This window comes from Salvelinus sp. IW2-2015, linkage group LG32, assembly GCF_002910315.2.
Source record: "Salvelinus sp. IW2-2015 linkage group LG32, ASM291031v2, whole genome shotgun sequence".
NCBI lineage: Eukaryota > Metazoa > Chordata > Actinopteri > Salmoniformes > Salmonidae > Salvelinus > Salvelinus sp. IW2-2015.
Genome location: NC_036871.1, coordinates 8,800,334 through 8,827,508, shown reverse-complemented (window position 1 = coordinate 8,827,508; position 27,175 = coordinate 8,800,334). Strand labels below are relative to the sequence as shown.

General features: G+C 43.3%; 1 protein-coding gene and 1 pseudogene across 1 annotated transcript; one reads left to right on the top strand and one right to left on the bottom strand.

The window, feature by feature from the left end:
* The first annotated feature begins 4,039 nt into the window (after positions 1-4,039).
* LOC139023499 (procollagen galactosyltransferase 2-like) lies at positions 4,040-16,524 on the top strand (annotated as a pseudogene).
* A 3,033-nt stretch (positions 16,525-19,557) lies between these two features.
* Positions 19,558-25,381, bottom strand: LOC111956828 (Krueppel-like factor 9). The gene is made up of 2 exons (XM_023977487.2): positions 24,419-25,381; positions 19,558-22,835 (listed from the first exon to the last, which is right to left on the bottom strand). Exons 1-2 carry the CDS (start codon positions 24,906-24,908, stop codon positions 22,582-22,584), a joined length of 744 nt encoding a protein of 247 aa, XP_023833255.1. The 5' UTR covers positions 24,909-25,381; the 3' UTR covers positions 19,558-22,581.
* Positions 25,382-27,175: the final 1,794 nt, after the last annotated feature.

Here is a 27,175-nt window from a genome sequence, read left to right as displayed (position 1 = left end):
TTCAGGTCACCGTAATATAATTTGTCCAACAGAATGGTTGCACATACAGTTCTTGTGGTGTTACTATTACCTAATGATGACCAGGCACAGCCACGTTTTTTGTTACTATWGTCTTTATCTGTCAATGTCAAATGATGGCGTAGCAATGATATAAATGAAGCATCCACGGTAGGTTTAATGCTGCCCTCTACAGTTTAAAAATGGGAAGTAAATGGGTAGCGAGACGTCACACAACAAAACGTCGTGTTACAGTTATTATAGCTAGTCTCTCACAGTGGACTGTACAAGTTCTGAGTGGTGCCATTTGGTAGTGGCCTACTGCAGTCTGCTACATTAACCTGTTGCTTAATGGAGGTACTGTATGGACATTTAATTCAATTCCAGARAACTTTATGAATCCTCTCAGGGGTAATGTCCAACTGCATTTCACAGTGTCTTTGATGATCGATTGTCTGTCAATTGTCAGAGAAGTTAAAACACAAACCCTCAGGCCCACAGAGACTGTAGCACCTTGTGAAGGTGGTTATGACCGTCTTAAAATTTCCGTCATATTTCAGATTTTCGCAGCCTCAGTGTCTGTTATATTTTATGTAGGCTTTTTTTTWYTGWKATTMTTTWATTGAACCTTTATTTAACTAGGTAAGTCAGTTAAGAACAAATTCTTATTTACAACGACYGCCTACCAAAGAGCAAAAGGCCTCCTGCGGGGATGGGAAATAAATAAAAATYTAGGACAAAACACACATCGRGACAAGAGAGACAACACAACACTACATAAAGAGAGACCTAAGACGACAACATAGCATGGCAGCAACACATGACAACATAGCATGGTAGCAAAACAATATGACAACAACATGGTAGCAACACAACATTGCAGGAGCACAACATGGTACAAAGATTATTGGGCACAGACAACAGCACAAAGGGAAAGAAGGTAGAGACAACAATACATCACCCAAAGCAAGCACAATTGTCAGTAAGAGTGTCCATGATTGAGTCTTTGAATGAAGAGATTGAGATTGAGTTTGTTGCAGCTCTTTCTAGTCGCTAGCTGCAGCGAACTGAAAAGACGAGCAACGCAGGGATGTGTGTGCTTTGGGGACCTTTAACAGAATGTGATGGGCATACAGAGATGACCAGTTTACAGAAGAGTATAGAGTGCAGTGATGTGATGTGTCCTATAAGGAGCATTGGTGGCAAATCTGATGGCCCGAATGGTAAAGAACATCTAGCCGCTCGAGAGCACCCTTACCTGCTGATCTATAAATTATGTCTCCGTAATCTTGCATGMGTAGGATGGTCATCTGAATCAGGGTTAGTTTGGCAGCTGGGGTGAGAGGAGCGATTATGATAGAGGAAACCAAGTCTAGATTTAACTTTAGCCTGCAGCTTTGATATGTGCTGAGCGAAGGACAGTGCACCGTCTAGCCATACTCCCAAGTACTTGTATGAGGTGACTACCTCAAGCTCTAAACCCTCAGAGGTAGTAGTCACAACTGTGGGGGGAGGGGCGTTCTTACCAAACCAAATTACCTTTGTTTTGGAGGTGTTCAGAACAAGGTTAAGGGCAGAGAAAGCTTGTTGGACACTAGAAAAGCTTTGTTGTAGAGCGTTTAACACAAAATCCGGGGAGGGGCCAGCTGAGTATAAGACTATCATCTGCATATAAATGGATGAGAGAGCTTCCTACTGCCTGAGCTATGTTGTTGATGTAAAGGTCTGGTAGGCTAGCTGTTGACCCTATCAAAGTTGCTATGCCCGGGTTCCCAAAAACAGTTCAGGTAGGAAGCAATGAAAGCTAGGCTAGGGAGGCCCTCCCTGACAAATTTGAGGTAGGGAAAACACTGGCAAATTCTCAACAATAATCTCCCAGGTGCACTTTGGTTCATCATTACGAGACCACAACAGCCTGCCAGTCAGTCTGTGGTTCACTTCTGCAGTGTTCATTACCAGACCATAGCCGTCTACTAACGGTCCCTGTCTCCTGTGGTTCATTGCAGAATGAATAATGAGAACGCAGCGGTCACTTCCATAGTCACTTTGGTTCTCCTGCGGTTCACTCCTGCTGGCGTCTCTTGCGGTGCTGCCGGCGGCCCTGGTCCTGGATGCCCACGGTTAGTACAGGGGTCAGCAGGCCGTCACACATCCTCTGGTACACCAGGCTGGAGTCAGGTGCCACCACACACAGCAGCATGGTCGACCCTCTGACCAGCACTGACCACATATTGGGAGAGGGAATGGAACAAATTATGAAGAAAATACACTGTAGGCACACTCCAGTTTCAGTTCGCCTACATCCTTTGGGGGTGCGGTCATTATCCGCGGGTGTTCCGCAAGTGTTGCCAATTTTGCCATTCTCGGTATAGTATTGCATCAGTCTTATGTTGTCTTCTTGTACACATTCATTCCTTTAAACCTTCCCTGCATTTAGAGGTCTTATAACGGGGTGGTTATTCAATAAAAACACCCAGTCTTATTTCACCATCTGTGGCTCAGGCCTCTGTGTTCAGGTAGTGGGGGCACCGTCTGGGKTTTTCCATCCTTCTCCCTTCCCTCCGGCAACACCAGTCGCAGCTCAGAGCACCCCACACAACTCACGTCTTTACACTGACGCAGTATAGTGAAAAGGACAGAGATGATTCGCCGGTTAACTAATGTGGGCACAGTCACGGGGCATGAGTCACGGGCACTAGGTACCCCTGGCTAATAACAGGTTGACATTTTATATAGCCTCGGTTTATCCAACGGATATCATCGGTAGCACTCACCTGAGAGGTCTACAGGGTTTTGATGATGCAGAACACTGTTAGTTGATCGTGGATCCAATTCATGATCGACTCACCTTAGTTCAGCAAGATCCAGGTGCACCAAGAAAGCTGCATGCACTTGAGCACTGTTTCCAACATCCAGGATGATCAGATGCTGGTACTAAAAACATGAGCATGACTGTAGAAGTTTAAGACGTTAGCTAGTACTGCATCAGTTATTGTTGTTGCTGATGCCATGTTACTAGCAAACATTGGCTAGGACATGACGTTTGTTGATGGCATTTGGCACTTACCARTTGGATGCTGTAAAACACAGTTAGGGGGAAGTGGTTCCTCAATCACACTCCGACATTAATTCCTCGTCTACGTTTTGTTAACTATATTTTGTAAATCACTTTACACCCCTATCACATCAAATGTGATGCTGCTGACAACAATGTGTGAATGATGTGAAAGTGCTCACTCGGAACGGTCATTGCTGTCTGGGTTCCTTGGCACGTCCCTTGGAAGTCCCAATGATCCCAGATAGCACGGACRCACTCGGAAAGCTGCGCTATTGCAATGTATTAAGGTTCCAGGTGAAAAATTGTTGGAGGTGTTATAAATCCCGGGGCACTTCTAACTCCCTTTATTTAGCTAAATATGTGTTTTTTTTGTTTTAACTAAGATATACTGTGTAAAGAAAATAATTAAACTACAAAAGCAAATATTTGATTAGGTGTGAKACTTCAGTAAACTGTGCTAGTGTGGACCACCTCCATCAATCATGGACCTGGTCTGCAGCACCAGACAGGCAGGTGCTTCTCATAGCTCTTCTCTTGAGTTCAATTTGTGCGTTGGAAGACTCACTTCTTACTGAAAACCCGCAATGCTATTATACTTGCCAATCGTGTTTATTGCAGTTAGTGTGCTCACTCTTATTAGATAGTAAGTACTTACGGTTTCAGTGAAAAACAAAGCACATTTGCAAGGATGACAACTTTAATTAACTTTCTTTCTCAATGCTCAAAATACTTTCTGATAGTGTCAACTGAAAAACGTACAGACAAATATTAAGGTTAGCCCATAACAGTAAATGTAACACTTAAAAGGCATTTGGCACATCACAACAAACAAAAACACAGCCAACAATTACCTGGGACAAATTGTTCATAATTTAACATGTTAGATATCATAGCTATTTCCACTCAAAATCCACATCGACGGCGCTGTAGTGGAGCGGGTTATAGAGCTTCAAGTTCCTAGCTTCCACATCATYAGAACTTAACATGCTCCACACACAACTGCATAGTCGTGAAGAGGGCACACGACAACGCCTCTTCCCCCTCAGGAGGCTGAAAAGYTTTGMCATGGGCCCTCAGATCCTCAGGAAGTTCTACAGCTGCATCARTGAGAGCATCTTGACTGGCTGCATCACTGCTTGGTATGGCAACTGCACCGTCCTCGACCGCAAGGTGCTACAGAGGGTGYTACGGACGGCCCAGTACATATCAGGAAGTGTCAGAGGAAGGCCCGAAGAATTGCCAAATATGTCAGCCACCCAAGTCATAAACTGTTCTCTCTGCTACCATCAGGCAAGTGGTCCCAGAGCATAGGGTCTAGGACCAACAGTCTACGAGACAGCTTTCATCCCTAAACCATAAGACTGCTGAATAGCTAATCAAGTGGCTACCCGGATTATCTGCATTGTCTCTATTTTGCACTGACTCTATGCACACTCACGAGACTTGACCCCCACACACACTTACACTAAACATCTCACACTTATACAAACACACACACTCACTTCACACACATTTTTACGTACACTCATTATATACGCCCTGCTACTTTGTTTTTTGCTTTTTTACTCTTCTCCCCTTCTTCTCTGCAGATCTTCTCAAGCTCTGTCAGCTATTTTCAGGTCTCTCCAGAGATGTTCGATCAGGTTTAAGTCCGGGCTCTGGCTGGGCACCTCAAGGACATTTAGAGACTTGTTCCGAAGCCACTCCTGCATTGTCTTGGCTGTGTGTTTATGGTTGTTGTCCTGTTGGAAGGTGAACCTTCGCCCCAGTCTGATGTCCAGAGAGCTCTGGAGCAGGTTTTCATCAAGGATTTCTCTGTACTTTGCTCAGTTCATCTTTGCCTTGATCCTGACTAGTCTCCCAATCCCTGCCGCTGAAAAACATCCCCACAGCATGATTCTGCCACCACCATGCTTCACCGTAGGGATGGTGCTAGGTTTCCTCCAGACGTGACGCTTGGCATTCAGGCCAAAAAGTTCAATCTTGGTTTCATCAAACCAGATAATCTTGTTTCTCATGGTCTGAGAATCTTTAGGTGCCTTTTGGCAATCTCCAAGCAGGCGGTCATGTGCCTTTTACTGAGGAGTGGCTTCCGTCTGGCCACTCTGCCATAAAGACCTGAATGGTGGAGTGCTGCAGAGATGGTTGTCTTTCTGGAAGGTTCTCCCATCTCCACAGAAGAACTCTAGAGCTCTGTCAGAGTGACCATCGTGTTCTTGGTCACCTCCCTGACCAAGGCCCTTCTCCCCCGATTGCTCAGTTTGACCGGGCAGACAGCTCTAGGAAGAGTCTTGGTGGTTCCAAACTTCATCCATTTAAGAATGATGGAGGCCACTGTGTTCTTGGGGACCTTCAATACTGCAGAAAGTCWTTGGTGCCCTTCCCCAGATCTGTGCCTCGACACAACCCTYTCTGGGCGCTCTACGAACAATTGCTTCGACCTCATGCCTTGGTTTTAGCTCTGACATGCACTGTCAACTGTGGGACCTTATATAGACAGGTGTGTGCCTTTCCAAAATCATGTCCAATCAATTGACTTTACCACAGGTGGACTCCAATCAGGTTGTAGAAACATCTCAAGGATGATCAATGGAAACAGGATGCACCTGAGCTCAATTTCGAGTCTCATAGCAAAGGGTCTGAATACTTATATAAATAAGTTATTTCTGTTTTAAAGTTTTAATAAATGTGCAAAAATGTCTAAAAACCTGTTTTCGCTTTATCATTATGGGGTATTGTGTGTAGATTGCTGAGGATTAAAAAAAAATCCCTATTAGAATAAGGCTGTAATGTAACAAAGGCACCGTATAGCTTTTCTGGTGTATTTTATTCCTCTTGTGTTTTTTATTTATTTTTTACTCTGCATCGTTGGGAAAGAGCTTGTAAGTGAGCATTTGASAGTAAAGTCTACTCCTGTTGTAGGTTTAGCGCCTGTGACAAATAGGRCTACAATTTGATTAGATTCTCTCTTTAGATATAATTTGTATTTTAATTTTCTCAGCTGACATTCAATTGTTCTCCGTACCCTATTTGAAAGTACATTTTTAGGGGGTTACAAGTAAACAACTATTTCGGTGAAAAGTTGCTGTCCTAGTTGTGTTTGTAGAGTTATGGACTGTTCATATCTTGAGAGTTCTGTACTCAAATGATTACATCCTGATTGTGACAGTCATACGAATAATATCACAATGTTCTATTTCATTCTGTGAAAAGGATTCTGTGGCGACATCCTATAAAGGTTTCATTAATTCCTTCATTCCCTCATTCCTTTATTCATTGTCATCCAGGTGTGAGCTCAACAAAGTTAGACAAATGCATTATTGTGARGCGTAATTGTTTATGTAGGCTATGAGGAGTCATATGCCTACATTGGTAGCCAGACACRGCAAAGAAAACCTCCAGAAAACATAAATAATTAAAATATTTGMGCGGATGAATAGTCGGCTTACCAAGTGGTTAACCGGTTCCCCTCACATTTGTGGCTGCTTAGCTTGATGTATTGCCATCTCTACCTTCTTGTCCTTTGTGCTGTTGTCTGTGCCCAATAATGTTTGTACCATGTTTTGTGCTGCTACRATGTTGTTGTCATGTGTTGCTGCCTTGCTAGATTGTTGTCTTAGGTCTCTCTTTATGTAGTGTTGTGTTGTCTCTCTTGTCGTGAAGTGTSTTTTGTCCTATATTTATATCTATTTTTTTWWTWTWTTTTTWATCCCAGCCCCCGTCCCCGCAGGATGTCTTTTGCCACAAACTCGTCTGGCAGCATTAATTTATTCTCAGGTGCAGTGTTCAGGTGAGAGATAAAGCACATGGATAACGTCTCACTGTAAACTCACCGTAAGGCATTTCTAACTCAATGTTGACGTCAATGAAACTAGATGAGAAGTCACACCAACTAAATGTTTTATAAAATAGGATAACAAATTAACTTTTTTCCCAGCATGCTCTACTGCAGGTAGATTTTTGGGGAATTGTTTTTAATATTTGTGATTTTGCATTGAGTGATTGATTGAATTAATGTTATGCTACACAAAGATAAAAAACGAATCTGAACTAATCCAATCATAAAATTTTTGCKCCGGTTACTGAAATGGTTATACCAGTTTAAACAGCTTAGGTAATTTCCTCACACTGTTCCTAACCCTGGCAGTCATTATGAATGCAGGTTGCCGGGGAATACACATTTCAACAGTAGGATAGCCTAATGTTGGCTAGATTTCAAAAGTAATTACATGTCACTTTGCAAGCCAGCATAATGTGATTTACAGTTAGGGTTGTGAAATTCTGGCAAGTTTTCCAGAAATGCTGATTGGAAGATAACTGGGGGYAAAAAAGGGAATTTTGCAACCCTACTTGCAGGCCTGATGTGGCCTGTAAACTATGAGTTTGAGGCCACTGTATAAGGCCTTATATGTAATGGTTCAGCTGAAATTATAATATTCATCTKGGAACTCACTTGGTGTAGGCCACAGGACTGACAATGAAGGACTTCAACAGCCACCTGTCACTAACAAATACAGTCATGTGTGGTAACTCTACAATTCAAGGTCTATTCAATGCTGGTCTGACCAATCGGAATCCATGCTTCAAGATTGTTTTGATCACGCGGACTGGGATATGTTCCGGGTTGACTCAGATAATAACATTGAGTTCATCAGGAAGTGTATAGGGGATGTTGTTCCCACTYTGACTATTAAAACCTACCCAAACTAGAAACCGTGGATAGATGGAAGCATTCGCGCTAAACTGAAAGCGCAAACTACTYCATTTAACCATGGCAAGGTGACTGGGAATATGGTCGAATACAAACAGTGTAGTTATTCCCTCTGTAAGGCTGTCAAACAGGCAAAATGTCAGTACAGACACAAAGTGGAGTCGCAATTCAACAGACACAAGACATATGTGGCAGGGTCTACAAACAACCACGAGGGAAAACCAGCCACGTCGCGGACACCTGACGTCTTGCTCCCGGACAAGCTAAACACCTTTTTCGCCCTCTTTGAGGATAACGCAGTGCCATCAACGTGGCCTGCTCCCAAGGACTGTGGGCTCTCATTCTCCGTCGCCGACGTGAGTAAGACATTTAAACGTGTTAACCCACGCAAGGCTGCCGGCCCAGACGACATCCCTAGCCGCGTCCCCAGAGCATGCGCAGACCAGCTGGCTGGAGTGTTTACGGATATATTCAATCTCTCCCTATCGCAGTCTGCTGTCCCCACATGCTTCAAGATGTCCACCATTGTTCATGTACCCAAGAAAGCAAAGGTAACGGAACTAAATGACTATCGTCCCGTAGCACTCACTTCTGTCATCATGAAGTGCTTTGAGAGGCTAGTTAAACGATCATATCACCTCTACCTTAACTGACACCCTAGACCCACTTCAATTTGCTTACCGCCCCAATAGATACACAGACGATGCAATCGCTATTGCACTGTACACTGCTCTATCCCATCTTGACAAGAGGAATAACTACGTCAGAATGCTGTTCAATGACTATAGCTCAGCCTTCAACACCATAGAACCCTCCAAGCTCATCATCAAGCTCGGGGCCCTGGGTCTGAACCCCGCCCTGTTCAACTGGGTCCTGGACTTCCTGACGACCCGCCCCCAGATGGTGAAGTTGGGAAACAACACCTCCACTTCACTGATCCACAAGGGRGCGTGGTCAGCCCCCATCCGGTACTCCCTGTTCACCCATGACTGCGTGGCCACACACACCTCCAACTCAATTATCAAGTTTGCAGACAATATAACCATAGTAGGCCTGATTACCAATCAGGCCTACTACCAATCAGGCCTACTACTAATTACAATGACGAGACAGCCTACAGGGAGGAGATGAGGGCCCTGGCAAAGTGGTGCCAGGAAAATAACCTCTCCCTCAACGTCAAGTAAACAAAGGAGCTGATCGTGGACTTCAGGAAACAGCAGAGAGCACACCCCTATCCACATTGACGGGACCACAGTGGAGAAGGTGGAAATCTTCAAGTTCCTCTGCGTACACAACCCTGACAATCTGAAATGGTCCACCCACACAGACAGTGTGGTGAAGAAGGCACAACAGTGCCTATTCAACCTCAGGAGGCTGAAGAAATTTGGCTTGGCACCTAAGACCCTCYCATACTTTTACATATGCACAATTGAGAACATCCTGTCGGGCTGTATCACTGCCTGGTACGGCAACTGCACCYCCCGCAACCYCAGGGCTCTCCAGAGGGTGGTGCGGTCTGCCCAACGCATCACCGGMGGCACACTGCCTGCCCTCCAGMACACCACAGCACCGATGTSACAGGAAGACCYAAAATATCATCAAGGACGTCAACCACCCGAGCACGACCTGTTCACCCCGCTATCATCCAGAAGGRGAGGTCAGTACAGGTGCATCAAAGCTGGGACCGAGAGAKTGAAAAACAGCTTCTATCGCAAGGCCATCAGACTGTTAAATAGCCATCACTAGCCGGCTACCACCCGGTTACTCAACCCTGCACCTTAGAGGCTGCTGCCCTGTATACATAGACATGGAATCACTGGTCACATTAGTTTTTTACAATCTCTTTTTTTACAATCTTTTTACAAACACACTAAAAGTGGTACTTGAGGCACTCAGTGAAACCATTAACTCATGTACCTAAATTCAGACCAAGTCTGCAAAACTGCAAGCACATTATCTGCTTTACACTCAGTTTGCAAATTGTGAAACACTAAATACAGCTCTATATTAGACACATCATTCAAAACTAACACGTCTCGTGCTTCATTTGGAAACCACTGCCATTCCATATGCCACACTGATTTACTGATTACCTACYCCCAGTGTTCACMMGTGAAAACACTTATAGTGTCACACCCTGATCTGTTTCACCTGTCTTTGTGATTGTCTCCACCCACCGCCAGGTGTCTCCCATCTTCCCCATTATATTTATACCGGTGTTCTCTGTTTGACTGTTGCCAGTTTGTCTTGTTTGTCAAGTCAACCAGCAGTTTTGTGTCAGCACCTGCTTTTCCCCAGTCTCTCTTTTCTCGTCCTCCTGGTTTTGACCCTTGCCTGTCCTGACACTGCCCACCTGACCACTCTGCCTGCCTGCTGTCGTTTACCTTTGCCCCATCTCTTGATTACTGACATGAGCCTGCCTGCTGTCCTGTACCTTTGCACCTGTTGCTGTAATAAACATTGTTACTTCAACACAGTCTGCATCTGACCTTATTTMATCTTTTTTTTGGCCCACTACTGGCCCCCTTCTCGGGAAGACAACTTTATGGTTTGTTGCCATCCGAATGTTAATTCAATCTGAAGCATTGCACTTGTCTGTCTGTCTTGTCTGGCTGTCTGGCTCTGTTAGTGTCAAGATGAGTAAGGGTATTGTTAGAGGGCAGAGAAACAGATGGAGCGATTTGATGATTTGCCTTCTGCCATGTTGCTTCACACCAGCACTCCCTTGGCACTGTCCCTCAGTGTTATGTGACCGTATGGCTAGCTCTTCTGTCCTTTCCCAATTTCATTTTTGCTGGTTTGTTTGCCACTTCAGTGTGATTTGCATTCAGTTTTCTATCTATGACATTAATATTCAATTCAATTAGCGAGTGTGTCTTTTTTTTATCAACAATGTTTGTAACGCATGATAATTTATACAATTAATGCTAATTAAATGTGTTTCCTTTTTGATTCATTGTATTACATCATGTTCTTTCATGTGTGTTCAGTGCCCACCATTGTATTTGAAGACTTGAAGTATGCAAATGACCGGGGAGGATATTATTGAAGTTTTTTTAATTTCAAGGGCTACATAAAATGTCATAGTGGGGCCTGATTTGGCCTTTGGGCCACTACTTAATGCTCAATTTAGTCTACTGCGTCTCTGCTTGCCCTCTCAGGGTTACTACAAGTGCACCCCAGAGTACATCCCCATCAGAAACTGGAAGAACCAGGGCTGCTTCGGTGTTCCCATGGTGCACTCTACCTTCCTGGTGGTCTTGAGGCAAGGCGCCGCCCGGGCGCTGGCCTTGCACCCTCCACACCACGATTACACCTTTCCCCTGGATGACYTCATGGTCTTCGCCTTCTCTGCGCGGTGGGCAGGTCAGACATGGAGTCGTAATGAATTGTGTTTAAATGCACCGTTCATTTCTGCATATTGAATTGGGGTCAGATCTGGGTTTAAATAGCATTTCTTTCTGGTGCAATATTCACAATAGAATAGTCCCAAAAGTGCAAACCCCACCTACAGTATCTGCCATTCCAGGCAGACTCAATCAAACATGCAATACATGTAACGTGTATGTGTCTAATGTATTATGTTATATCATGACCCTGTGATTCCGTGCAGATGTACATATGCAACAGAGAGCACTATGGGTATTTGCCTCTGCCCCCGAAYCAACAGCAAGGTCAGGAGGAGGAGGTGGAGAGATTTAGCCACACCATGACTGAGGCTCTGAGTGAGACGAATCCTTTCTTACATTTCTGCACAAATCTTGGAATGACATTAATGCATGATTTCCACGAACGTTCGAGCAAGGTCTGAGCATTCTGATTTAGTTTAGGATATTCTCTCTCTCTCTCTCTCACACACACACCCCCTCACTATCTTTAAATATATCCCTCCACGCTTGCCTTCTACTTCCTTTAGTGCTTTCCCCACACCTACAGACCAGTACCTGTGAAGCTGTTAYACTCCCCTCACTTTAACAGCCTTGTCAGAATGCCCACTCCTCTGTTATAGCTCACTATCTATCTCTTTCTCTCCTTCATCACGATCCCTCTCTTGAGAGAATCCCCAAAATGGTCATTAACGAGAGACTGAGGAATTCCTTTGGAAATCATAGATAGCCAATGTCTTAACACAGTGTGATCTGCTTTTATTTAATAATAAGAGTCTAATACAGATATTTTTCTGCAGTCGATTGTCAAATCAAATTCAAATCAAATGTATTTATAAAGCCATTTTTACATCAGCAGATGTCACAAAGTGGCTATACAGAAACCCAGCCTAAAACCCCAAACAGCAAGCAATGCAGATGTAGAAGCACYGTGGCTAGGGAAAACTCACTAGAAAGGCAGGAGCCTAGGAAGAAACCTAGAAAGGAACCAGGCAATGAGAGGTGGCCAGTCCTCTTCTGGCTGTGCCAGGTAGTGATTATAAGAGTACATGGCTATATTGTTTTTCATGATGTTCAAAATTTWAAATATGACCAGCAGGGTTGAATAATAATCACAGTGGTTGTAGAGGGTGCAACAGGTCAGTACCTCCGGAGTAAATGTCAGTTGACATTTCATAGCCGAGCATTCAAAGGTTGATCATGAAGCCCTACAAATACATGCACCATACACTTAAACCTGGAAAAGATTGGATTTGATGAGGTTCTGAGAATGCCCTTACAGTACATCCACTGTATAGTGTGTCTTTAGTCATCCACTGTTATTCATTTCATACAAATCATGAGAAAGGGGATAAAGGATGGAACTGTCTATTCTCCCCWCCTTCATTCTATATCTTTTGGATTCATCCGAAGTAGCGCTTTGAGCGGCGGGATCGAATGCTGAGCACCCTCTCCGTTCTGGGCATCCATATTACACTGACAGAGGTGGTGGATGGCAAGTACGACACCACAACCAAAAAGCACATTACGTAACGCCTGCACCTGTTACTTCTGAAGAGAATAAAAGACATTGCCTGCTATCCATACTGAATCCTCACTCCACTCCACTATTGCTCCAATTAGTGAAGCATGGGATTCATAAAAACCGTGAAACTTCGATTATTATCTATATCATAATCTTCCTTTGATCTTTTCTTCGAACGTTTGTGCTACATTTTGTCTGATAAAAAACAGGTGCCAATGCTGCACAGGTGCAYACCTGAAGTAAATCTAGCACTAAGCATCTGGGCTGGGTTTGAACATTTGGAATGATGTTTTAACTAATCTTTTATTTTCTTCTCTTTTGTTCGGAGCTCTGYACACCTCCCAGCTGCAGGCAATGGGCATAGACATGTTGCCTGAGTACAAAGACGCGTATTCGGGGCGTGTCCTGACTCGGATGCTTCCTCAGTCACTACAACATCTGGAAACAGGTGCAAATCTAGTCCATACATGCAAATTGATTCTATACACCTGCAAAACATTGCATAAAAATCCTAATAAACATTGATAGCTGCTACTTTTATTGATTGTGTTAAGGATCTGTAACAGTGCTCAAACTACTTTACTACAACTAGTTTGTTACTTGATAAATGGAGAGATACAGGATACACTACATGACCAAAGGTATGTGGACACCTGCTCGTCGAACATCTCATTACAAAATCATGAGCATTAATATGGAGTTGGTCCCCCCTTTGCTGCTATAACAGCCTCCATTCTTTTGGGAATGCTTTCCACTAACAGCCTCCATTCGTTTTGGAATGCTTTCCACAGCCACAAGAGCATTGGTGAGGTCGGGCACTGATATTGGGCGATTAGGCCTGGCTCACAGTCGGCTTTCCAATTCATCCCAAAGGTGTTCAATGGGGTTGAGGTCAGGGCTCTGTGCAGGCCAGTCAAGTTCTTCCACACTAATCTCAACAAACCATTTCTGTATGGACCTCGCTTTGTGCACGGGGGCATTGTCACGCTGAAACAGGAAAGGGCCTTCCCCAAACTGTTGTCACAAAGTTGGAAGCACGGAATCGTCTAGAATGTCATTGTATGCTGTAGCATTAAGATTGTCCTTTACTGGAACTAAGGGGCCTAGCCCGAACTATGAAAAACAGCCCCAGACCATTATTCCTCCTTCACCAAACTTTACAGTTGGCACTATGCATTAGGGGAGGTAGTGTTCTCCTGCCATCTGACAAATTCAGATTCGTCCGTCGGACTGCCAGATGGTGAAGCGTGATTAATCACTCCAGAGAACACYTTTCCACCAGCAGACGCTTGGCATTGTGCATGGTTATCTTAGGCTTGTGTGCGGCTGCTCGGCCATGGAAACCCATTTCATGAAGCTCCCAACAAACAGTTATTGTGCTGACGTTGCTTCCAGAGGCAGTTTGAAATTCGGTWGTGAGTGTTTCAACCGAAGACAGACGATTTTTAKYCGRKACGCACTGCAGCACTTGGCGGTCCCATTCTGTGGTCTACCACTTCGTGTCTGAGCCGTTGTTGCTCCAAGACGCTTCCACTTCACAATAGCAGCACTTACAGTTGACTGGGYCAGCTCTAGCAGGGCAGAAATTTGATGAACTGACTTGTTGGAAAGGTGGCATCCTATGACGGTGCAATGATGAAAGTCACTTAGCTCTTCAGTAAAGCCATTCTACTGTCAATGTTTTCCTATGGAGATTGCATAACTGTGTGCTTGATTTTATACACCTGTCAGCAATGGGTATGGCTGAAATAGCCGAATCCACTAATTTGAAGGGGTGTCCACATACGTGTGTATATATAGTGTAGAAGGCGATGTAAATTGTTTTAATGTATCAAGCATTTGGAGATTCGAACCCTGGCTCAGTGGCCGTCCTGTGGTGAATGTCACCCTCTAGGTTTTGAAACAGGGACTGCAGCATATGCTGGTGCTGGAATACYCGGTTCCGCAGCAGACTGGTGACCATCATGGAGAATGTGGACCAAGAGGGACTGGATTGGGATCTGATGTGAGAGCTGATTGGCTGCACACACACACGCGAACACACCCAGATAGACAGACAGCGCAGCTCAATAGGCTAAAATMGCTTATTTTTCTAGGAATACTTAATAAAACGAATGGAACAAGGTTGAAGCTTCTCCCTCTCTACCTCAGCTACAGTMKATTCGGAAAGTATTCTGACCCCTTCCCTTTTTCCACATTTTGTAACGTTACAGCCTTATTCTAAAATGTATTCAATTCTAATTGTTTTCTCACCAATCTACACACAATACCCCATGATGACAAAGCAAAAACGTTTTTTTTTTAGAAATTGTTGCAAATTTATACAAAAACCCCTCTGTAAATATCTCATTAACATAAGTATTCAGACCCTTTACTCAGTACTTTGTTAAAGCACCTTTGGCAACGATTACAGCCTCGATCCTACTTGGGTATGACGCTACAAGCTTGGCACAACTGTATTTGGCTAGTTTRTCCCATTCTTCTCTTCAGATCCTCTCAAGCTCTGTCAGTTGGWTGGGGAATGTCGCTGCATAGCTATTTTCAGGTCTCCAGAGATGTTCGATCGGGTTCAAGTCCGGGCTCTGGCTGGGCCACTCAAGGACATTCAGAGGAGTCTGAATACTTTCCGAATGCACTGTATGTGGGGCATAAGCGGCTAAAGGTGAAGTAGCCAAAGCGCTGGGTGGAGGGGGTCTGTAACATGGTACACCCTGTTTACTCCCACTGGATCCTGGTCTACACCCTGTCCCTGCAGAGGGGCAAGAGCCTCCTGGGGGCCCTTTTGCAAGATGCTGCCTGTGGACGAAAACCCGCCTTTCATGTTCAATAAGCAKCCAAGGTGAGTTCCAGTGGTTGGACAAAGTATATTTTCATACAGGCTTTTGCTTTTTTAACTGCAGTGTTCACTCTTTTTCACACTATCTTTCTCCAGCAAGCACCTTATTTAGCAAGTACATGCTTGTTGAGTGACATTTGCCCGTGTAAACCCTGTGTTTGCTGATCTTAAAGGAAAACTTCACTCAACAACTATCTTTTGGCATTTTTTTCATTAGTCTACTGTTGCTACTGTCCCAAAATGTATTGCATGTCAGTAGTCAAGTTTTCAAGATATTGGACTATCAAGATGCAAAGTGTCACCTGCCACATCATCATGGTGATGCATTTTGTGACTGTATCAACAGTGGACGAATTATATAAATACCAAAAGATAGTTTTTGAGTGGATTTTTCCTTTAAGAGACCAGATAGTGACCAAAACGGTGCAAACAATATGGTGATGGTTCCAGGTGAAGGGGCCTTGTGGAGCAAGGGGAAGGGGTTGTTTTCAGACCGGGCATGTCTGAAAACAACTGTCCTTGCCCTCAGAGAGGAGTAGAGGGACGTCCTATGCCCCCAGGCATCGCCAAAGAAGGAGGCATGCCTCCACCCTTGCCCGCCAGCATACACAGAGATTAACTCTATCCATCAGCCAGCTCTGTCTCTCTGTCGAACCGTCTGGTTTCACAGCGCCTCAAAAATGGAACTTGAATGGGAGTCTATGGCAGGAGCTGCAAAAACAGCCGCCGGTTTTAGTTTTTTCTGATTGCTTAGGCACTATCTTTGAAACTATAGGCAATTTTTTCAAAACTCAACACACTAACCACAAAACCTTACACCAAACCAGCAAAACATTATACAAGCAAACAATTCTTGCAAAACTCTTCAAACTCTTTTAGAAAATTGTGTTTCTGCCTCAATACAGTACACACAAATCATAATTTGTATAAGCACACAAAGCACCAACTAGGCACTGATAGTATAAATGAAAAACACTTGTGGCTTTTTCTTTTTCTGTGTGCAGGGCATAGCAGTTTGCAATAAAGGTTTGTCATACATGTAGTAAACACATACACACAGGTATCCAAATGTGTAAAGTATGGATGTGTATTCCGAACATAACACACTATCAATACAAATAGGGGGCAAAAGTATATATATTTTTTCTCTCCAAATGTTCTAACACTCCTCAAAGAACAAAAGCGCAGTAGAAGAAAACAAAAACATTTGTGCTAGAGAAAAAAGAACAGAAAAAAAAATGGCCTTCTTTGTGGTTCTGACCATAAGACTTCATCCACATCACATGCGATGTTGTCTTGAGCTAGGCAGCGTGGAAAGTATCGCCTGGAGTGTCGTGCAGTGTTGTATGGGCTTAGGATTGCATGATGGTGAAGGACGCCGTTTTGACTAACACATTGTTATGTTGCCACCACGTTGTCCCGGGACATTGATGATGGCACGGTGTCCGATGAAGTTTCTGCCGCAGCCSCTTGTTTTTGCAAGGTTGAAACCTGACTCGTCCACATATATTAGCTCATGATGCACTGCTTCTAGCTCRGCGACTAGACGAAAACAATGTAGCACAGTAGGAAAAGACAGGGATCAGTCAATATGATGTAGCACRATACACTTCCAGATCCAGTACCAATGATAGGATAGTATAGCTTACCTGCACATATTCATATCTCAGTTGTTTTAGACGGTCTGAGTTTCTTTCGAAAGGGACTGTACAGCTGCTTCATCCTAATTCTATTGCGTTTCAGTAGACGAGACAGTGCAGASACTCACTCTGTTGACGTTTTGGAATATGGTGTTATCTACCATTATGTGGTCCTGCAGTTCTCTGGGTCTGATGCAGTTATTTGCAATGACCACATTAACAATGTGGGTCTCCTGCTCTGGGCTGAACAGTCGACCTCTTCCACCAGATACTGTTTTTTTTGCAGTTCTGTAAAAACATTTGAATGGTTTCAGTGACAGATCCTTCTCATTATGAAAGTACAGTACATATTACTGTACCAGTAAGACTACAGCACTTAGTTACTTACCGGTTTTCATTTTGAAATATCCGAATGATACCTGCAACAGTATAGCGGCTCAGATATYGTTGAACCCGCCTCCCTCATGCTCATCCAATGGTTGGCAATATGGTCAACCACAGTCGCCCTGATTTCATCAGGTATTGTGTTCCTGACTCCCCTTCCTCCTCCCCGTCCTACTTCACCTCTTCGTCCTCCTCTAGTTCTCACCCCTCTTACTCTGTGTCCAATATTGGCCTCCATTGTTGTCCAAACCAAATGTTTACCTGTGGTCTATTTACTGCTCAAGCMCTGATTTGTAAGTGAACTCATGATCTAAAAGGGTTTTCACATGTGTCAATGTGGAAAGGCAATTGGCGAAATAGTGTAGCAATGTAGAGACKAATGTTTACAGCTTTGCTAGAGGTGTATTATTAAATTGCAAACTAAGTGTAAAGCAGTGAGGTGAGTTTACAGTTTTGAAAAACGCGTGTTATAAAATTACAAAGCAGAGAACGTGCATTCAGTTAGGCACACTTGGTAAATGCATTGGCTACTAGTGTTAATGGTTTCAGAGATACTGCTTCAAGAATCACTGTTGGTGTTTAAGCATTCAGAAATAATAATAATTGGCTGATCTCTCAGACCATCACCATCTAGCGCAACCTTCCCCATACATTGTGGACTTCAAAGTGATTTAAACAAGGAAGTGAATTTGGAAAATCTGAAKGTTGGCTTAGAAATAGTTTTCACAAATAAACATATGCCCGAACTCAGAATCAATTGGGCTTCCCCAAAATAATATATTGTGAAGTCTCATCTAATGCAACTATTGCAGGCTCGATCCCTCTCCGTTTCCACTAGCTTCCACAGCCACAAAGTCAAAATTGGCTTTGTCAAAAGTTCCAAACAGTCCTACGTTGTTACCAGGCTCTATGCCCCCGCAATTTGAACCAGAGGCCAAGGTCACAAACAATCATCCCAAAATGTATTGAAGTTACTTATAGATGGTGCTGAGCAATTAGTGCTTCTTGAGGTTGGTTCGATTATTAAAAAATAATTACGATTTGATTATTTTTTAAACCATCAAATGCATCATGCAATATGTGGGTTGAATGCTTTAACACAGAATTAAATCTTTCATAAAAGTCCCATGATTGCTTATCACTTTTTAACCATCAGTTATTCACATGACTTTAATAACATATTTCAGTTCTGTATATTACATTTGTTTTATTTGATGACTATTATTTCATTCCAAGTCATCTCATTTCAAAATCACTATTTTAGTAGTTCTTCGAAGTAAATAAGGCATACTTTTATGACTGCTGAATACCAATATCTTACGAAGCAACTGCTCTCTATGCATCTCCTCAACACAGACCGAACATGTAGTCYCGCAGTGGATTATGGTCAATGTAGTTAATTATCACATTTGCTGTGCTAAACTATGTACCACATTGGCCTGTTGGAAACTACAACTCCCTACTACATTGCACAGTACAGGCATGATCTGATTTCRTTCTAGAGAAACTGCAGTGCAATGCGCGCGTTGAGCTCACAGAAACAAACAAAGAAATGGAATACTAATGATTGAACCAATGTTCACAAATTTGTTTCAAAAATGAAAAATAACTGACATTTCGGTTAATCGCTCGGCACTACTTATAGATGATTTGGACAACGCGTAAACAATGCTAATATAGATACCATTGGATTGTGCCACAGATGCAAATAAATTAGCAGTGGCCAGGTAAACAACCAAAGCATTTATTTCTTTCATATCATACTTTGTCTATCGACTGCTTACAGGGTAAGAAACCCAATGTAATATTGTCATTTGGGTGAATTATCCATTTAAAAAAGGGATTGATCAAATGTTCCTTACTTTAAATGCCATCTCAGACAACCTTCCCTTTAACGTTAACAATATTGACAATGAAGTGAATATATGTCAAGTATAGCTGAACATTTAAATACAGTTTCAAGTRAATAGTATCTGTTAAGTCACCTATTAAGAAGAACATGACCCACACAACCAAAACATTCAACTTAAGGTTCGTATTTATTATTTTAAAAAGCACTGGCAGTTTTGTATCAAGCAAACAATGGAACCAAATTATTAGCATTGTTCCATATCACCAAAAAGAATGAGCTATGAAAAAAAGAATGAAACCACACAAATGATAAGTCATAATAAATTAATCAGCAAAATAATAGAAACACATGCTTAGACTTGGGTGTTGCACAGGAAATATGGAAGTTCCAGCGCTCAATTCTTAAAAGACACCTGAGAGTATAAATATCAGCGAGCATGTCACAGCCGTATTAAATTATTTCAACAGTTCCTCTTATCGACGTAAAACAAAGCTGTAATAAGAAGTTTCTTAAATAATTACATTATTCATGTAAAATGTAGCTTTAAAAAAAATCTAAAAACATTGGTTTTGTATGCACAATGCCTATTATTTTTTATTAGTGTATGGTGGGAAACAATAGGCATTGTTTGCCCTAGGTGTTCAGTGAAGGACATAGTTTGAGATATGTGGTTGTGTCCCCCCCCCAAAGCCAGTTTAAGTGGTTTGTCAAATCTCTATTGATTAATTGGTAACTTTATCTGAAGGGTTACCTACATAAGGACTTCATAACCCATACATTACACATTTGTAAGCAGTTGAGTATTTCATAAATGCCTATGTTAACGGCAAATGGTGACATAACTGAGATATCAATTTGCGGCTGTCGACATTAGTTTATGGAATGTATGGGTTATGAAGTTCTTATGTAGGTTACAGAATTCATCTAACGCAGTAGGTCCAAATTGAAATKMTCAATATTGTGCAGGGMAGTGATACATAACAGCACATTTGTATAAGACGCATGCCAAAACTGATGATCAGCACTACTGAACACCCAGGGGTTAGTAAAAATACTAMGGYYAAAAAATAAGTGTTAAGCACAGTCAAAACTCTGTACACACAGCATACATAAGAACATAGACAAGACAAACTAAAGAGACGTTTCCTCTGGCGGAGTGTCGTTTTCAATTGAAGAGCAGAAGAAGTTCAAACCTAAGGCTCGATTGGCTTTTGAAGCAATTTTGATCCAACTACTTTCCAAGGGAAGACAAAATATTACACAAAACAAATTGTGAGGTAAATTATTGTTACTCTTTGTGGAATAATTACAATTTTGACGAGGCAGACTTGCTTAGTCACCATGTCAGAAAATGAAACAAAAGCATTTGTAAAATGATGAGATCCCATGGAGACATTCACAATTCATTCAAAAACATAGTAAAAGTATTTGATAAGTAATATTGTGCCTTTGAAGTTATATAGTCCATGTGTGTTTGAGATAACTGCCCGCAGTTACCAACAGCTGTCAGATTGTAATAACTTGTGAAAATGTGTACAAATGGCAAAAGCGTTTCCAACTAAAAAGTTGAATACATCCCATTACAATGGAARGAACAGTGCTCAAATAATGCAGCAAAAATGAACAATTAAAGTCAGTCTGTTAGTGGAGACATGAGAGAAGGAAGACATTGGAGGGACTCTATGAGGAGGTGCCTTAGTCATGCAATTCAATCTTCCTGTGGAAGAAATGACCGTTTTAACAAGGCTCTGAGAGTACAGTGTTATCGTGTRTGAGAAAAGCCAGATATATAGAATCAAGTCATTATGACGAGGACCTGAATGACCAGCAAATAAACAAACAAAACAAAATACACGTAATAATCCCAATCTATCCTTTATAGCACTTCCTAAAGCACTTGGACAAATGTGGCTTACTAACCATTGGTTATAATAAATATAATGAGATAACTTGTATCTTTATCAAATTCCACAGTGTTCAATTGTAGAAGCATATTAATACAGTGAATACCTATCACATAAATTAGCCAAGTAGCGTTCAAAATACCTGCAAGAAAAYGTTTCATATTGCATATGTGTATTTGTGATGTGTCGACGAGTTGGAGTAAAACTGTAGAATTGATTCAAACTGTAAACACGGTATAAAAAAAAAAGTATGAAATTGTTTAAGGCTTTCTGAGTTTCCTGAAGTGTTTGTTCACTGAGACAATTAAGTAAGAATGTCCATTTGCTGGACAYACAGTGAAAATAGTAGAAAGCGTCTTCTCTTTCTCTAACAAAACGGAAATAGAGACAGACACACACACACACTCTCTTACACACGCACAAGCAGCGCTATCCTATCCAAGCGTATACGCCGTCACCCCTAATATAAGGACTACAATTCATCACAAGTATTACTTCCTCTAATAGAATTTAAGGATATTCTCTACAATAGAAGCTTAAAGCATTTGCATCGGTATCCGACATAATACAACGTGTATCATGTGTCAACGTTTCATGGATGGTCAAAAAAAAAAAAAGATCTAGAATTAATAAGGGTGGCCTGCAAACTGCTAGTCTTGAGCGGTTTAAACCATTCATCATCAGTACTATGAAAGTGAAGCTGGCCTGCAATGTAAATGATAATGCAGTAAATACAATATTGCAAAAACATGACATACCTAAGCCAACTAAATTTATTTGAACAACAAAAAAAACTCATACGACAAAAACACATGGAATGTGCAACCTCTAAAACTGTGGATGTGGGACAGCAAAGCGGCTCCCCTTCTACTCGACCTCTGCCTTGCTACGCCTCTCGCTAAATATCACTAAAATGGCGCCAACAAAAAAAGGAAACGGGCACAGTAAAAAAAAAAACGCGTGTAGCGCCATCTCTTTAAAATAAGCCGAGAAAGGAGGAAAGCATTTGGCCGCTGCGTGCTGAGACTGCGGACTGAAGACATTGAGAATTCCCTGCATGCGTGAGTGTTTTTCAGGGAAAGGGTTGGAGAGAATTGAGGTTGTGTTGAGCATTGAGAGTAGTGTTGTCTTCATCCGTCGAGGGTGGGTGGTGGTGAATGCAACCCCATCCAGGTCCTGTTTGTGGTGAGTGGTGGACAGGCTGGGGCCTGGCTCGTGGATCTGATTGCACTGTGACCCTTGCTGATCCCAGCCCTAGATGTGGAAGTGAACCCACTGACCCTTCACACTACTGGCCCYTGGCGGGGCTGGACACCCCCTGGCCCCCGGAGGACGAGCTCTTACGGCCCAGCATGGACGGCTGGAAGTCGGGGTGYCGGCGGGCGTGCTTGATGAGATGGTCGCTTCGCATGAAGCGCTTGTCGCACAGTGGGCACAGGAAGCGCTTCTCGCCCGTGTGGGTGCGCATGTGGCGAGCCAGCTCGTCAGAGCGGGCAAATTTCTTCTCACAGTCGGACCAGATGCAGGGAAAGGGTCGTTCACCTGGTGAAGGGAGACAGAAAGAGTCTAGGTCTACACCAAACTTTTGAATTAAAATACTGAGTCCAGTCAGACTGYGGGTCAAGCATTGCCCTGCTTGTGCCAATCACTAACACAAGCCATTAAGGTAGAAACACATATAGCGGTTGGTAGTAAYGTAAATTCTTGGGAGACCCTTATATACCCATCAATTTGGTAAAGAAAAGTTTACAATATTATCAGCACCCTTTTTTAATGCAAGGAAATCAACCTATTTTGAAAAGAAAAACTTTAATCTATCTGGTCATGGTTCATATGGGCAGTGAAGAGTGAAATMTAGAAAAGTGAATGCAAAATGTAGACCGCAATAGATATTGACACTCATACGGTAGGCTACCTCCAACATATGGTAGGCGGCCATAGAAGAGGCCTCCCTCAACACCTCCACACGTCTCCTAGGAAAGGCTCTAACTGGGTTCAGACATGTGAAACCTTCAAAGGGCTGCCTTGTTTCGAAAGTGATTAACTTGACACAAAGTTGTGAAATACCTTTTAAATTATCCACATTAAAAGTGWGAAAATGTTCATTTAAAGCAGGCTTTCCCAAACTACAATTTTCCACAAATGGGTAAGCCCGGCTAATAACCTACTGTAAAATGGTTTGAAGGGGGGTGAGGACACTTAACGTTATATAAGATGATAACCCCAATGTGAAATCTGTAAGGCTATTTCGTGGCCCTAGAACAGTGCCGTAATCGCGTAATAGCACTCAAACGAGGGGGTGCTAGGGGCTATATTCAAGACCGCAAAGCGGACCAKCGTTTTGCAACACGCCCAACTCGGTCTGTGCTAGGCGGGATCCCTACCCCTCACCCCCCCACTCCCGTTTTGTGGGCGTTCCCTGACGACTTGTTCTTTTCAATACGGTTTCCTCTTCTAATCCATCTGCGCCTGTTATTTCACTGACCCTGAACCTCAAGACTGTGCGGACACCTGATGCATGTACACAAAGTAACAGCTCTAAACATACAACTTTGACGTGGAAAACGATGACAGACGTGGATGATTTCAACAAAGAAAACTGTGTTTTTCTACAAAGACCTGACTCTCACCTAATGGCCACWTTGATGCGAGGTGGGATTAAACGATTTGGCAGCTCGAGCTAAAAGAACCACGGTGCCTGCGCAAACGCCCCCGAACGCTACGTTTCTCTCTCGAACTCACTCGTCGTATGCAAATCTAGCCTAGATGTAACATGTTCGTCACTAGTCACTATGCTTTTTCGTCCAGCCCCATTCTTTTGTTCGTTTACTTCTTTGTTATGAGCCCTCTGGTTGGGGAGTTTTTCCCTCTTTCGGTGAGTATTGTACAAACTCGCGGGTAAACGACAACCACCCAATGTACAGTATATATCCCTGTGAAGAAAAACACCTTTCTTCAGGGGAAAAAAGTGATATTTGTAGAGAGGAGAGTGACACAAAAGGAGGAGTGTTTAGTGAGTARGGCCAAACTAGAAGTTCTGGAACAACTTGGATAATAAAGGGTTGTTTGTTCAGATTACATGCCCAATTTTTTTTCTACAGTTAATGCTAGCTACATAATTGTACCTGTATGGGTTCTGATATGGGCTTTCAGATGAGACGATTTCCCATAAACTCTGTCACAGCCGTCGAACGTGCACTGGTGTCGTTTTACTGGGGACCGAGGCGCTCCTCCTCCCCACTGTTGCTGAGTGGCATTGTACTGTCCAGGAATTGGAGTAGCAGAGGGGGTCATGGTWGGGGTAGTTGAGTCAGACAACGTGGTGTAGCCGCTCTCCCCACACGAGGAGTTGCTGCTTTCCGAGTAGGCCGACATGGGCCGGAACTTGCTGTGGAGGTCCGTGAGGATCCCGGCCACCTTCATCATGTTGGCTCCCTCGAGTCTCATTGTCTCGCGCACCTCCCTGTCCTCGTTCGACCCTTCAGGCTCCCCAGGAAGAAGGGCCTGGGGAGGGGGCTGGGCTGCAACTGGGGTGGGTCGGTGTAGGACGGGACCGCTAGATATCGACACCAGACATTCGGCGGCGAAGTAATCGGAATAGTCCATCATCGACATAATGTTTTACCTTTGACTTRAGCAAGTCCTTTATCGTGTAAAATTCCGTCTTGTTTTCAGAGTCGTTTTCGAAGCGGACTAGCCAGAGATGTCGACCTCGTTTTAGCAGACGAACTCCTTGGACCGACCTTTCTAGCTATCCCTATACCGTCACAAAGTCTGATAAGTATGCTCGAAAACATCCAATTATATCAAACAAAATAAGAATATATARTGCCCAAACTTGCCCGTGCCTTCTGCCCACATGCGTGCTTTACATCGTCCGACGGTTCATTGTGTCTGCCTCTGAAAAGCCGGTCAAACCTACGCCCCCCTGTATAGAGCACCACGCACAAACTTACGTTACGGACTGACGTGAACTGCGGGCGTGGTTGAAGCAAACGACCGATACAAACAGCGTGGAGTCGTGGCTGAGTTGATGGGGGAGCCATAGCCAGTGGCGGACTGGAACATGAATTCGGCCTTGGCATTTTATCCACACCAGCCCACATCATTGGGCACACCGCTAACTCACCACCACCATCAGGTGTACATTATAAAATCCAATATAATGAGTTAGGCTATATTGCAAATTAGGGCTTGTCATATTCCCCTGAATCATCACCTACCCTAGGTGTTCAAATAAAATGTTATTGGACACATTACATGTTTAGCAGGTGTTATTGCGGGTGTAGCGAAATGCTTGTGTTTCTAGCTCCAACTGTGAAGTAATATCTAACAATTCACAATAATACACACAATACACACAAACCTAAAAGTAAAATAATGGAATTAAGGAATATATAAATATTAGGATGAGCAGTGTCGGAGTGGCATTGACAAAAATACAGTGGAATAGAAACCAGTATATACCTGGGAGATGAGTAAAGCAAAAATATGTAAACATTGAAGTAACTTGTGTTCCATTATTAAAGTGGCCAGTGKTTTSAAGTCTATGTATATAGGGCAGCAGCCTCTAAGYTGCAGGGTTARGTAACCGGGTGGAAGCRGCCTAGTGATGACTATTTYACAGWCTGATGGRCTTAAGATAGAAGCTGTTTTTCAGTCTCTTTGTCCTAGCTTTGATGCACCTGTACTGACCTCGCCTTCTGGATGATAGRGGMGTGAACAGGCAGTGGCTTGGGTGGTTGTTSTGCTTGATTATATTTTTGGCCTTCCTGTGACATCGGGTGCTGTAGGTGTCATGGYGGGCAGATAGTTTGCCCCCGGTGATGCGTTGAGCAGACTGCACCACCCTCTGGAGAGCCCAGCGGTTGCTGGCGGTGCAGTTGCCGTACCAGGCGGTGATACAGCCCGACAAGATGCTCTCAATTGTGCATCTGTAAAAGTTTGTGAGGGTTTTAGGTGCCAAGCCAAATTTCTTCAGCCTCCTGAGGTTAAAGAGGCGCTGTTGTGCCTTCTTCACSACACTGTCTGTGTGAGTGGACRATTTCAGATCGTCCGTGAAGTGTAGAGCGGCACACAATTAGCCCAGCGTCGTCCGGGTTTGGCCGGGGTAGGCCGTCATTGTAAATAAGAATTTGTTCTTAACTGACTTGCCTAGTTAAATAAAGGTTAAATAAAAATWAAAAATACGCAGAGGAACTTGAAGCATTCCATGTGCTCTACTGCGGTCCTGTCAATGTGGATAGGGGCGTGCTCCCTCTGCTGTTTCCTGAAGTCTAAAATCAACTCCTTCATTTTGTCGACATTGAGTGAGAGGTTATTTTCCTGGTACCACACTCCCAGGGCCCTGGCACCACCTGGGGGCGGCCCGTCAGGAAGTCCAGGACCCAGTTGCACAGGGTGGGGTTCAGACCCAGGGCCCGAYCTTAATGATGAGCTTGGAGGGTACTATGGTGTTGAAGGCTGAGCTATAGTCATTGAACAGCATTCTGATGTTCTTATTCCTCTTGTCCAGATGGGATAGMGCAGTGTAATGGCGATTGCATCGTCTGTGGATCTATTGTGGCGGTAAACAAATTGAAGTGGGCTAGGGTGTCAGGTAAGGTAGAGGTGATATGATTCTTAACTATCCTCTCAAAGCATTTCATGATAACAGAAGTGAGTGCTAGTCATTTCGTTCAGTTACCTTTGCTTTCTTGGTTACAGAAACAATGGTGGACATCTTGAAGCAAGTGGGGACAGCAGACTGGGATATGGAGAGATTGAATATGTCCGTTAACATGCCAGCTGGTCTGCTTATGCTCTGAGGACGCGGCTAGGGATGCCATCTTGGCCGACAGCCTTGCGAGGGTTAACACGCTTAAATGTCTCACTCATGTCGG